The sequence below is a fragment of the Lucilia sericata genome, unplaced genomic scaffold (genome assembly GCF_015586225.1).
Source record: "Lucilia sericata isolate MDLA Ls3-8-SP2 unplaced genomic scaffold, ASM1558622v1 Contig000394F_arrow, whole genome shotgun sequence".
Classification (NCBI taxonomy): domain Eukaryota; kingdom Metazoa; phylum Arthropoda; class Insecta; order Diptera; family Calliphoridae; genus Lucilia; species Lucilia sericata.
Window position 1 is genome coordinate 153484 of NW_023994412.1, and position 14009 is coordinate 167492.

At 27.7% G+C, this 14009-nt stretch overlaps 2 protein-coding genes across 6 annotated transcripts in view; one reads left to right on the plus strand and one right to left on the minus strand.

The window, feature by feature from the left end:
- LOC119604447 (polypyrimidine tract-binding protein 1) overlaps window positions 1-6957 on the plus strand; it is a 158926-nt gene extending 151969 nt beyond the window's left edge. For all 5 annotated transcript variants that reach the window (XM_037957049.1, XM_037957050.1, XM_037957052.1 and 2 more), the window contains 3 exons: window positions 1762-1978; window positions 5631-5708; window positions 5791-6957. In XM_037957049.1, coding sequence (XP_037812977.1) covers window positions 1762-1978; window positions 5631-5708; window positions 5791-5923 — 428 coding nt within the window. In that variant the 3' untranslated portion in view covers window positions 5924-6957. The remainder of the gene's footprint in view (window positions 1-1761; window positions 1979-5630; window positions 5709-5790) is intronic.
- LOC119604448 (seminase-like) lies at window positions 2280-3184 on the minus strand. The gene has a single exon (XM_037957054.1). The coding sequence runs from the start codon at window positions 3089-3091 to the stop codon at window positions 2324-2326; it is 768 nt and encodes a 255-aa protein (XP_037812982.1). The 5' UTR covers window positions 3092-3184; the 3' UTR covers window positions 2280-2323.
- Window positions 6958-14009: the final 7052 nt, after the last annotated feature.

A 14009-nucleotide genomic window follows, 5' to 3' on the forward strand; every position in this document is an offset into this window, starting at 1 on the left:
TTTTGTTAAGAAGAAAAAGGTGTCGTATTTATTTTGTGTGTGTATTTATTTGTTGGTCCTGTCTTCTACTGACAAAAGTGCAAAATTTCATAAATTTTTAAATTTGTGAAAATTGTTGTTTTTTCCTTTTTTGTTTTATATTACATTGTCGTTTATATTTTGAATATTCAATTGATTTTGAAAGCTTACTAATGGTTTCTTTAAATTCTATGGCGTCAAAAAGTGTTGAAGAGGAATTATAGTTTTTTAAAGGTTAAATAAATAAAATAAAGGGACAATGTTTTATAAAGTTTTCTCGTCTTATGCTTTCAAACATTAGGTAAAGGGGAATTATGATTGATAAATTAAAGGGACCAGTTTTTTTCAAAAAGTAAGTCTAAGTAATTAATATTAACTGTAATATGGAAAGGTGAACAAGTTGTTCAAAATTGACAGACGGTCGGACGGACATAATAAGATGGCATTGGAATGTCATGTAGATACACAGACGTAAATAAGCGGACCAGATTTGGTTCCAAAAAATTGTATGTAATCTTTTTGAACATCAGGACGGACGGACATAACTCTTAGGATCTCTATGTTTTTGTAGCAAATGCCCCAAATATTACACCCAGAATGACAACTTTAATATACAAATAAATACTATTTAAAAATGAACTCTAATAATCAAAAATTATTATTTTTATCATATGCAGCATTTCAAGCTATTGGTCTGATTTTATAAAATCAAGACGTATAAATTAAAACTTATCTAATGATTTTGAAAATTTCGAATTATAATTAACTTAACGTTAATAACATTACTTTTAATTGCTAACTCATATTCTGATAAAATTGAAATAGTCCTTGCTTTAAAACCTTAATTTATGACAATTCAAAATATTTAAATATAATTTCATTTAAAACTAAAATTTCTGAAATATATTTTTATATTATTTTTATATTTTTCGGCCACAAAACATTAAATAATAATAATTTTTAAGTATTTAAAAATAACCTCAGGTGTTTTGTAAAGTATATTCAATATACTGTTACTTAATGCATAACGATACTAGAAACAGCTACTAAGATACTATAATAAATAAGTATTACTTTTTCTACTGCTATAAAATGTATTGTTATCTTTTGGTTAAAAGGATACAAGTTCAATCAACATCAGCAATAGCAACATCAACATCATCATCTTCAACATTGTCATAACTACTGGGTTCTACTCTATACTATTATGTATGTCTGTCTGTCTGTTTAAAGTTTAAATCTCTAAAATAAAGATGCAATAATACTCCTCACTTATGGGGACCAACTTCATTTAAATTTGTTTCCTATACTAGAGATAATGTGTGTGCTTGGTAACCAGTAGATAGCTAGCTTGTAGTATACATATTTTTTGCAATTTATAAAGTAAATATTTAAGCAGCTTCCAGCCACCATAAATGTAAACAAATATTTACAATAACTTGTCAAGGAATAATCTGCAATATTGATGAGTGTATATAGAAAATAATATAACAAAATAAAAGTAAATGAAAATTAAACTAAAAGTACATTTTCAGGTTATTTATCTTAACAGTTACCTTAAGTAAAAAAGTAACAGATTTATGATGAATATTGATTACGTTTTAAAAAGATAAAAAGCATAAATACCAAAAATGTCCAAAATAAAGTTAAGACACTGAGATTTTGTGGTTTAACTAAAATAATTTGTTTATCCTTTTTATATCTATTTAATAATATTGTATTTGATTTTAATTTTACTTTCAGCTATGAATCATCTTGACAAATTACGCTTGTGGGGCAAGGCGATACGTGTTATGGCCAGCAAACACCAGGCTGTACAACTGCCAAAAGAAGGACAACCCGATGCCGGCCTTACACGTGACTACTCTCAGAATCCATTGCATCGATTCAAGAAACCAGGCAGCAAAAACTATCAAAACATCTATCCGCCATCGGCGACATTGCATTTAAGTAACATTCCGTAAGTAAAGCTTATATTTTATTTAAGTTGGAAACAATATTACAAAGCTTACATTAAATGTCATAACTGTCAACTGATTTTTTTGTAAGGCTGTTTGGAATCCCAACCGATTTTAATTGCTTAACTCAGCTGATTAGTGTAGCGAAAGCTTCAAATATAAACCTTCTCTAAATTGAATAAATGTAAGAGCTTTTATATATATTTAAGAAAAGTACTGAAACAGTCATAAAAGTCTATCCGTATCCGTTTCAAATAACATGCGGAATATCTTACCTTTTTCGCCGTAAATAAACTGCAAATCTTAATAAAAATTTCGTTTATTTAAAAATTTCAATTTTCACTTCTTTACCTTTTCATGGCATTTCTTATAAACCGACGCACCACATTGACATTAGTATAGACACCAGGAAAAGCTCTACGGGCACAACCAATACCCCACGATACTATACCGCAAAATTGACCATTTACAAAAGCAGGACCACCCGAATCACCCAAACAGGCATCTTTACGTCCAGGGATAGCAGCACAAAACATTGACTTGGTTATCTTTGCCTGTCGTCCATATTGTGCCTGACATTTAGCTCTTCCAATTACTCTTACATTCACAGTACGCACTTGTTGTGGAACATTTCTAGCATTTTCTCTTAGTAAACCCCAACCAGATACTTTAACTGCTGCGCCAGGACGCCAATTTCTATTACACAAACCTGTAGGTCGTATTCCTCTGCCTCTAACTGGTTTTTGTAGCTTCAAAACTGCCACATCCATATTCATGGTAGCTTTGCTGAAACCTTTGGGCAGCATTATTTTGCTAACCCTAGACCTTACACCAGCTTGAGAAAGCTTAGTAGCTCCCGCTACTATAGATAAACGTCCAGCTCGCATACCCTTAACACAATGGGCGGCAGTTACGACAAAACGTGGAGCCACCAGAGTGCCACCGCAGAAAAATTTACCATTATCCAAAAGTTGCACTAAATAGGGTACTTGGTTAATTGTAGTGGTTTTTCCACCCACTATGCGTGATTGAATTTGTGGCAAGACTTGTGTTATTTGTAATAAAACTAACTGACAGATTATTAACAGTTTGAAACACGTTTTTAATTTAAACATTATTTTTTTTAATTAATTGCAAATTTTTTGTCTGCCGAGTTGAAAACCTCATTTACTTTTTAGTTGTTTTTAAGAACTGTTGAATTATTTAAAATTTCTATAACATTTTAATCAATGTTAGAGTTGAATTAAAAATTAGTTAAAACAATTGTTTAAATATTTACTTATTAATTTTATACAGATATAGTTGTTTTATTAATCTCTCTATGGTTGTTTTAGAATCATGTTCTAATTTTTAATCTATTTAGAAATGTGTCTTAAATTATCAGGTTTTTTTTTTGAGTTATAGGTTTTAATAATGATTTTTGATCTAAATGGATTATTTGTCAAAGGAGAGATACGGAGGGGAGTTTAACCTTCAATATTTTTTCGTATTAGTTTGTTTATCCGTTGATTTTATTTGCTTTTCTTTAAGATTTCCTATTAAATAGACAATAGTTCTTCAAAACAAGTTTAAAATATTGACTCACAATGGCGTATATTAGGGTTTCTTTTTTAAATTAATAAAAGTCGGTCGTGTTCGACCCTTCATACTAAGACGTGTTTGCAATACCCCTGAAACAATGACCAATATATCTAGGCTACAAGTGAAATCATAACTGTATCCACTAAAAAAACATAATTAAACCAAACTAGAACTGTACTAGAACTGAACTAGAACTGAACTAGAACTGAACTAGAACTGAACTAGAACTGAACTAGAACTGAACTAGAACTGAACTAGAACTGAACTAGAACTGAACTAGAACTGAACTAGAACTGAACTAGAACTGAACTAGAACTGAACTAGAACTGAACTAGAACTGAACTAGAACTAGAACTAGAACTGAACTAGAACTGAACTAGAACTGAACTAGAACTAGAACTGACTAGAACTGAACTAGAACTGAACTAGAACTGAACTAGAACTGAACTAGAATGAACTAGAACTGAACTAGAACTGGACTAGAACTGAACTAGAACTGAACTAAGAACTGAACTAGAACTGAACTAGAACTGAACTAGAACTGAACTAGAACTGAACTAGAACTGAACTAGAACTGAACTAGAACTGAACTAGAACTGGAACTAGAACTTGAACTAGAAACTGAACTAGAACTGAACTAGAACTGAACTAGAACTGAAACTAGAACTGAACTAGAACTGAACTAGAACTGAACTAGACTGAACTAGAACTGAACTAGACTGAACTAGAACTGAACTAGAACTGAACTAGAACTGAAACTAGAACTGAACTACTGAACTGAACTAGAACTGAAACTAGAACTGAACTAGAAACTGAACTAGAACTGACTGAACTGAACTAGAACTGAACTAGAACTGAACTAGAACTGAACTAGAACTGAACTAGAACTGAACTAGAACTGAACTAGAACTGAACTAGAACTGAACTAGAACTAGAACTAGAACTAGAACTAGAACTAGAACTGAACTAGAACTGAACTAGAACTGAACTAGAACTGAACTAGAACTGAACTGAACTAGAACTGAACTAGAACTGAACTAGAACTGAACTAGACTGAACTAGAACTGAACTAGAACTGAACTAGAACTGAACTAGAACTGAACTAGAACTGAACTAGAACTGAACTAGAACTGAACTAGAACTGAACTAGAACTGAACTAGAACTGAACTAGAACTGAACTAGAACTGAACTAGAACTGAACTAGAACTGAACTAGAACTGAACTAGAACTGAACTAGAACTGAACTAGAACTGAACTAGAACTGACTAGAACTGAACTAGAACTGAACTAGAACTGAACTAGAACTGAACTAGAACTGAACTAGAACTGAACTAGAACTGAACTAGAACTGAACTAGAACTGAACTAGAACTGAACTAGAACTGAACTAGAACTGAACTAGAACTGAACTAGAACTGAACTAGAACTGAACTAGAACTGAACTAGAACTGAACTAGAACTGAACTAGAACTGAACTAGAACTGAACTAGAACTGAACTAGAACTGAACTAGAACTGAACTAGAACTGAACTAGAACTAGAACTGAACTAGAACTGAGCTAGAACTGAACTAGAACTGAACTAGAACTGAACTGGAACTGAACTAGAACTGAACCAGAAATAAACTTCAACTAAACTTGAACTAGAACTTAACTTGAACTTTTGTTCGTCTAAACTATAGACTCTAAAGCTAAAGTTGGAGCTAACAAAATGTTTAGTATGATTTGTATAAAAGTGTATCTACTTTTTGAAAGACGTCGCATTATACTGTAATTTTGTGTTTTAATACTTAAAAAAGTTTAAAAATAGAGATTTTATTCAAAGTTATCCTCCTTGGTCTGCTGCTTGCTGTGCCAGACGAAATAGATATTGTAGCGTTGAACAACAAGCAACTTACCTGATGGTTACAACTATCATTAAATCACCTGCGGTTATGATTATTAAAATGTAAATGGAACAAAGGAATAAAAATTTTAATTAACAACAAAAACATGCAATTTATCTTTAAGACATTGTAATGAAAATCAAAGTTTCCTTTTATATTAATACAATTTTTTATTGTTTTTTATTACAGATCATCTTGCACTGAGGAAGATATAAAAGAAGCCTTTACCACTAATAATTTCGAAGTAAAAGCTTTCAAATTTTTCCCGTAAGTTGTTTTATCTCTAAAAACTCAATTTAAATTAAAAATTAATTTATATTTTTATTCTTTTACATGTACCAACTTATAGTAAGGATCGTAAAATGGCCTTGTTGCAACTGTCCTCTGTTGAAGAAGCCGTTTTGGCTTTAATTAAAATGCACAATCATCAATTGTCAGAATCAAATCATTTACGTGTTAGTTTTTCGAAATCAAATATCTGAACCAATAATTATTATCATCAATTTCACCACAACCACCACCACCAACAGCAACAACAACAATACCACTACAACAACCACCAACAACAACCACACTATTATTTATATACAACTAAAAATCTATTATTACCCGCATGAATCTTTCAAAAAGAGATTTAAGATTTATAAATAATAATTAAAAATAAAATTAATATAAAAAAATTAATAATTAAAGGCAGCATATTTTATAGTATATAATACTAAAAAACAACAACAACAGTAAACCAACAACAACTACATACATACTACAACAACAAAAAGAAATTAACAATAAGTTAAGTTAAAACTACAGAGAGAGGAAATCAAGAAGAGAAGCCAAGTCAAGAAAAAATCATAAAAAATAAGTAAAAGAACAATTTCTAAAATTGATCAAAAAACCCGGCGTTAAGAAAATTTTTAGTAATTTTAAGTTTAAAAAAATATATAAAAACAGAAAATTGTAAAAATTCAAACAACACAACACAATAGTTATTTAAACAACAAACAAAAAGAAAACTATAGCATACAATTTACATTAATAATAAATTTAATTAAAAATTTAACAAGAAAAAACAACTCTTCTTACGCCCCCCCAAGACTCCTCACCCTCAGCAACAACAACAAAAAATCGTTCCCCCATTTTTTGATTAAAACATAAGTAGGAATTTTAACAAAACAAGAAGTATTAGCAAGTAATGAAATTAAAATTTATTAAAAAATTTTTCAGTGTAACTTTGTTTTGTTTAATTTCTTTTTTTTTATTAAATTTTATTCTTACTTTTATATTTTATTTTCACCTATTTTTTCTTATAAACTTTTTTAATCTTTTTTTTATGCTCATTTATTTAACTTTTAATTATATTTTATATAAAAAAAAAACTTTTATTTAAAAGAAAACACACACAACACGTAAAAAAAATATATAAAAAAATGAATGTGAACTCTTTCTACTTTTTAAACAAAACTAAAAATATCTATGTAATATTAATCTCTATCTACTTTTTTTAAAACTAAAATTTGTTTTTTTTTTATAATTATCTCTTACTATTGGATGTGAACTTAAATTTAGGATATGAACAAATATTATTATATATTAAATATAAAACAAAAAATATAAAAAATTTATTAAAAATAAAACAAAAAAAAAAAAAAAAACTATCGCACATTTTAATCAACAAACTAAATGCAATACAGTTTTACAAAAGTGTATAAAAAGTGTAAAAGGAATTTAAAAAAAACGTTAAATAAATAATAAACAAATGAACTTAAGTCATCATAAACTTCGTTGACGTCGTCATCGTCATCAGTTCAGCATCATCAGTTTCAGGTTCATCAAGACATACCTTCCACTCCCACCACATCAGCTACACAATAGCTTAAAAGCAGTTAGAAAATCATCTGAGTCAACTTTTTCTTCAATACATACAATTTACAAAAGAAACAGCTCTATTTCCAAAGATTCTGGGAAATTTAATTTATAGTTTTCATTCACATTTTGAACAAGCTAAAGGAGTTTTAAAAAAATTCAACTTCAGCTATTAAAAAACAATTGAATTATGAAATTTTGAAAAAAATATGGTTGACATTATAGGTTTTTGGTAACAACAACTAAATATGTTGACAGTTATTACTTTAAACTTAATGTTGTAGGATTAAGTTGAAGGCATTATTCGAAATCAATACAAAGAAAAAATTATAACATATACTTTTAATTAGTTGAGTATACCAGTTTTGATTGCAGCAACTAAATACTAAAGAAGTTTTAGAAAAAGACAAAAAATAGGTATCAACTCTAAATAATTTACTTATGATGACGCTGGACAACAAATTTCTCAAATTAGTTGTATTCTATAATACTACAACTTCACTTCCGAATAACTTCCAAAAAAGAGCATAAAAATGACTTCTTGAGAATGACTACAGAAGTAGTGAATTTGGAATCAAATAAAAAGAATATATCTCCTATGACAAACCTGTATTAAAATCTTCACTTCTTTAGGTCTTTTTCAATACTTCCATGGAGTAAATTCTACTTTATTTTCGCTTCTTTGGAAGTTCTTTTTTGCTGGGCTAGAGCTTAAAATAGCGTAAAAGAAGAAGATTTGTTTGACGTATAACGATTCAAACCATATAACAGTTGTAACAACAATAATGTAAAACTCTAGAGATTAGAGCAGCTTATGAGCATTTTTTGTCAACTTAATACATATTTTAAGAAAATATAGATTTTTGAACTAGAATCTAATTACAAAAAAGTTTGAATCAAGAACATCATAATGAAACATTTTTTTGAATGGAAAATATATTTCATTCAAGTCTGATGTCAAATATTGGAGAAAAATCGTTTTGAAATTTGTTCTTCAAATGTTGTATTGAACATAGTTGTGTTAATGATATTGTTAAAGGGCCCTTCAGACGATCACACTTTACGTACGACAAGTCTAATAAATAACAAAGTAATATGGAAACAGCTGTTTCACTTTTTTATATATGTTTACATAAAAATACATCCCTGATCTAATGCGACTTGCTTGTTTTTTGAATCATTTCAAAAAATGAAGAGAGCCATACGACTGTCAAATTTTCCATCCGTATTTTCTCTCAATTTGTGATGATTTCGTTACATATTGCGTTTAGACGATTCCATCCGCTCTCGTCTACATAAAATTTTTACAGATCATGTGAAGAAGGGGGTGTGCTCGTGTGAAATGGGCTTAAAGGAGTAAAAAACATTGAAACTGGTTGAGTTCATTTCAAATAAGTAAACTATTTTGCGAATCTATTTAGAAATTCATTTGTCAATTCGGTTTAAGTGAATTCTTGGGGTTACAAACAAAATTAGCTATTGTGAATGAACAGTTCTCGAAACATTCACAACAAGATCTTTTTACTATGTTCCCACGATACAATTAATTAATTAATTTGCGCTCTCATTTGCCATCACGATTTGCAGTTCGTCGAATTTTAGTTATTGCTTCATTTTGGATTTTGATTATTCTCGATTATTAAAAATATTACATTATTTATTTTTTTAGCTAATATAAACATTAACAAAAGTTTATGATATATATCGATAAAAATGTAATATGACAATGATATGTTTAAAATGTGTAACTAATGAGGCAATTCGTAACTGTATGACGAATCACGTAGGATTCGGAGAGAGAGATTAAATTGAATGAATTGTGTTGTAATAACATGGTATTAGACTATTCACAATAAAATAATATTTGTGAACTTTTCTTTTCAATAATGTTTTAGATAACTCAAGACATTTTCGGTAAGTTGTGATAATTTGAGAAATATATATTAAATATTTGAGGAAAATTATTAATTAAATACAGAAGAGAAATCGAAGTATAACTTTAACCAAAATATACAACACTACTTGACGTTAAAAAAAAGTCTTTGAAAATTAAAAGTTTTTCTTTAATATATCGTTCTAAATATATCTTAAATTTAAGAATTTCTAAAGACATGTTTAGGAATAGGGCTGTTTCAATTACAAAGTATGTTTTTCTTAAGCAAACTGCAGTTAATTAAAGAAAAAATCAACTTCTTCAAACAGCAACAAATGGACAAATCATGGACAGCAACACCCGCCAACAAAAACAACAATACTCGTGCAAGTTTAAAAACATTTTTTTTTTAAAACCAATAACCATTAACCAGTTGTAGTAAGTGAGTATTAAAATGACATTATTTTCAAAATCATATTTAAATAAATTAAAAAATAAATCAAGACAAAAATACTATAAATAAAACAACCAAATCAATCAAACTGTGTTTCGTTTTAAACAAAAAAATAATGGAAAATAAAACAACCCCCCACAAGAACTTAAAAATATAAAAAACACATATATATATTTAAATTTTTTTTGTGTATTTGCTGATTTATACATAGTGTTTATTAATATATATTTTTAAAACAACAAACAAAATGGGAATCTTAAATATATTTATATATAGAATATATAATATAGAAATATATAAGTATAAGAGAAAAAAAAAACAAATTTAAATTTATTTTAATTTTTATTAAAAAGTCAAAAAATAAAGTAAAAAAACCTAAAATTTTAATAATAAACAAAACTTAAGTTTAGTCGAAGAAAATACGATTAAAAAACGAAAAATATATTTATTGATTTAATAGCAGAATATAAACAATTAATATGTTTAAATAATGAAATGAAAATAGCAGAACAACATATTTTATTTAAGAAAAAAACTTTGGAATTTTTTGCAGTTTTTTAAATGGGTTGCATTCTTAGAGAATCATTTTGAATTGAAATTGTTTTAAGGTTTAGGGTTAAAAATATATTGATATTTTGAATACGATTTAAAAAAAGATCGTAGGGCTGCACGAAACACTCTCAATCGATTGCTTTAACAAACTATATGATTTAAAATAAATTGTTTTAAGGACTAGTACTTAGACTATCTAATATACAACAGACTAGCCAATAGTCTAGTCCAAAGACTATTCCAAAAACTAGCCTTTAAAATAGTTCACAGACTAATCATATCAATATAGCCTATTCAATAGACTATTCTATAGACTAGTCTGTAGAATAGTCCATATACTAGTCTATAGAATAGTCCATATACTAGTCTAAAGACTAGTCTACAGAATAGTATATAGAATAGTCTATTGACTAGTCTAAGGAATAATCTATAGACTCGTCTATAGAATAGTCTATAGACTAGTCTACAGAATAGTATATAGAATAGTCTATAGAATCGTCTATAGAATAGCCAATAGACTAGTCTATGGAATAGTATATAGACTAATCTATAGAATAGTCTATAGACTAATCTATACAATAGTCTATAGAATAGTATATAGACTAGTCTATAGAATAGTATATAGACTAGTCTATAGAATAGTATATAGACTAGTCTATAGAATAGTATATAGACTAGTCTATAGAATAGTATATAGACTAGTCTATAGAATAGTATATAGACTAATCTATAGAATAGTCTATAGACTAATCTATAGAATAGTCTATAGACTAATCTATAGAATAGTCTATAGACTAATCTATAGAATAGTCTATAGACTAATCTATGGAATAGTATATAGACTAATCTATAGAATAGTCTACAGACTAATCTATAGAATAGTCTATAGACTAATCTATAGAATAGTCTATGGACTATAGAATAGTCTAAAGAATAGTCCATATACTAGTCTATAGAATAGTCCATAGACTAGTCTATAGAATAGTCTATAGGCTAGTCTATAGAATAGTCTATAGACTAGTCTATAGAATAGTCTATAGACCAGTCTGTAGAATAGTCTATAGACTAGTCTGTAGAATAGTCAAGAGACTAGTCTGTAGAATAGTCTACAGAATAGTCTGTAGACTAGTCTATGAAATAGTCTATATACTATTTGATAGACTAGTCTATATACTAGTCTATGGACTAATCTATACAACAGTATATAGAATAGTCTATAGACTAGTCTATAGACTAGTCTATAGAATAGTCTATAGAGTAGTCTATAGAATAATCCATAGACAAGTCTATAGAATAGTACATAGACTAGTCTATAGAATATTCTATAGAACAGTCCACATACTAGTCTATAGAACAGTTCACAGACTAGTCTATAGAATAGTCTACAGAATAGTCTATAGAGAAGTCTATACACTAGTCTATAAAGAAATCTATGGAATAGTCTATAGAATAGTCTACAGAATAGTCCATAAAATAGTCTATAGGATAGCCTGTTTGATAGTCTATACTACTATCTTTTCTACAGACTATTCTGTATACTATTCTATAGATTATTCTACAGATTATTCTATAGATTATTCTATAGACTATTCTATAGACGAGTCCATAGACTATTCTATTAAATATTCTATGGACTAGTCTATATAATATTTTTAAAATAGTCTATAGACAAGTCATGAAAAAGCCCATATCTTGGCTTTGGAATAGTTTATAGACTAGTTAATATATCAGTTCATAATCTTGTTCCTTGACTAGACCACAGGTTAGGTAATGGACCAGTCATTAGACATTAAATGGGCTATTCCACAGTTTAGTCAATAGACTAGTTAAATGATGAGACGGTAGACTAAGACATAGATTAGTTCACATTATGACGGACTAGTCAATAGACTATAGACTACCAATACACAACATAATACTCAATGAGCTGGTTCATAGACTAGACCATAGATTAGTCCATGTACTAATTCATCGACCAGTCAATAGACTAATCCACAGACTAGTCAATGGAATAGTTCATAGACTAGTCTAAAGAGTAATCCACAGACTAAGCAACATACTAATGTCTACAGTCTGGTCAATAAATTAGTCTATAGACTGATCAATCGACTGGACCAGGGATTATTAAATAGACAAGTTCATAGACGAAAACCTAGTGTAGCCCAGCGAAACATAATGAGCGCTCTTGTTTATTACTCTCTGACATTCGCTGATCTATTAATATTGAACTTGGCCATAGATAAGTCTATAGACTATACTAGTCCCTAGAAAATTGTTAATATTTAACAATAGAAATGATAAATCATATAGTGTAAAGTAAGCCTAATGAAAACTTAAATTTTTTTTTACAAAATTGTTTTTAAATATTAAACAATTTATTTAAACTAATTTGCTAGTTGGTTTTTGTTTAGCAGCAATAGACGCACTTACAGCTGTTTAATAGAATTATAATTAATTTTTTCTGTTTGCAAAAAAAAAACAGCTAAATAAAATTGAGTTTATTAAAAGTATTAAAGGTAATTAGCATTGATAAACATACATTAGAAACAAAATGAGTATAGATCAAAAAAAAAAAAAAAAATATTAAACAAATAAATAAAACAATTAAATGCATGTGTAGTGAACTGAAAACGAATGACTAGTGACAAATTATTTAATTTATTTTAAATGAATTTAAACAAAAAAAAAGAAAATGAGCTTGTTATAAAAGAAAACTTTAAACTAAAGATTTTTTGTTTAATTTTTGTTAAAGGTTACGCCCCCCCAAAAGAAATCTTATTAAGGATTTAAAAGGAATTTCATATGAGTAAAACATATTAAAAATAAAAAAAAAAACTAAAGACAAATCAAAAGTATAAAATAAAATATATAAACAAAACTTTCAATATATATACATAATATATACCTAAATAAAAAAAAACAATATTTATTATTATTAATAATAATAATAAAACATTTTTAAAATATTTTTTTTAAACTCTCTTAAGAAAAGTGCTATTTTCACAAATGAAAATTAAAGAAAGAAAGAATTTTCAAATAAAAAATTATTCAAAAAATAACAAACTTTAAAAAATATCTTATTAAAAAAATTATAAAAACAAAAAATTAATACAAAAAAAAAACATTTAAAGGCTTGTGAAAAATTGCACTTGATAACAGAAAAAAAGTAAATAAAAAAAATATTGATAAATTATACATCCATATATAAAAAAAAAATAAAACAATTTGCGTTAAAAAATACAACAACAAGAACAAAACATAAACAATTTTTAAATGTAATATTTATCCCAACGATGATAAATATAAAACAAAATATGAAAAAAAAACAGTAAAAACCATACATAAACATAAATATATATATATTTTAAATGTTTAAAACAAACAAATAAATACAACAAAATTACTTATAACAAAAAAATAAATATTTGTACATTATTTAAAATTTATTTTAAAAAACAGAAACAGTAATAACAATATAAAAACAAGTAGTTTATGTAAAAATATAATTTTTAACAAATTTTCAACAAAAAAAAAGTAACAAATAACTGCTAACCGGAAATTATATATTTTTTTCTTCGGCCAAGTCGAATTCTAATATAGTTTATATCAGTTTTAGAAATCAAACTACGTTTGAAATGGATATTAAAACATGAAAATGATATCTATCCGATAACTTAAAGTAATTAGAAACCTCATTTACGATTTCAATAGAAGAGTCATTGCCTCTTTGCAAATAATGACTGTTTGAAATTGCATTCAACTGGTTACCCTTTAGGCTACTTGGGAACATTATAGGGACATTATATTGGCATTAGGTACATATTAT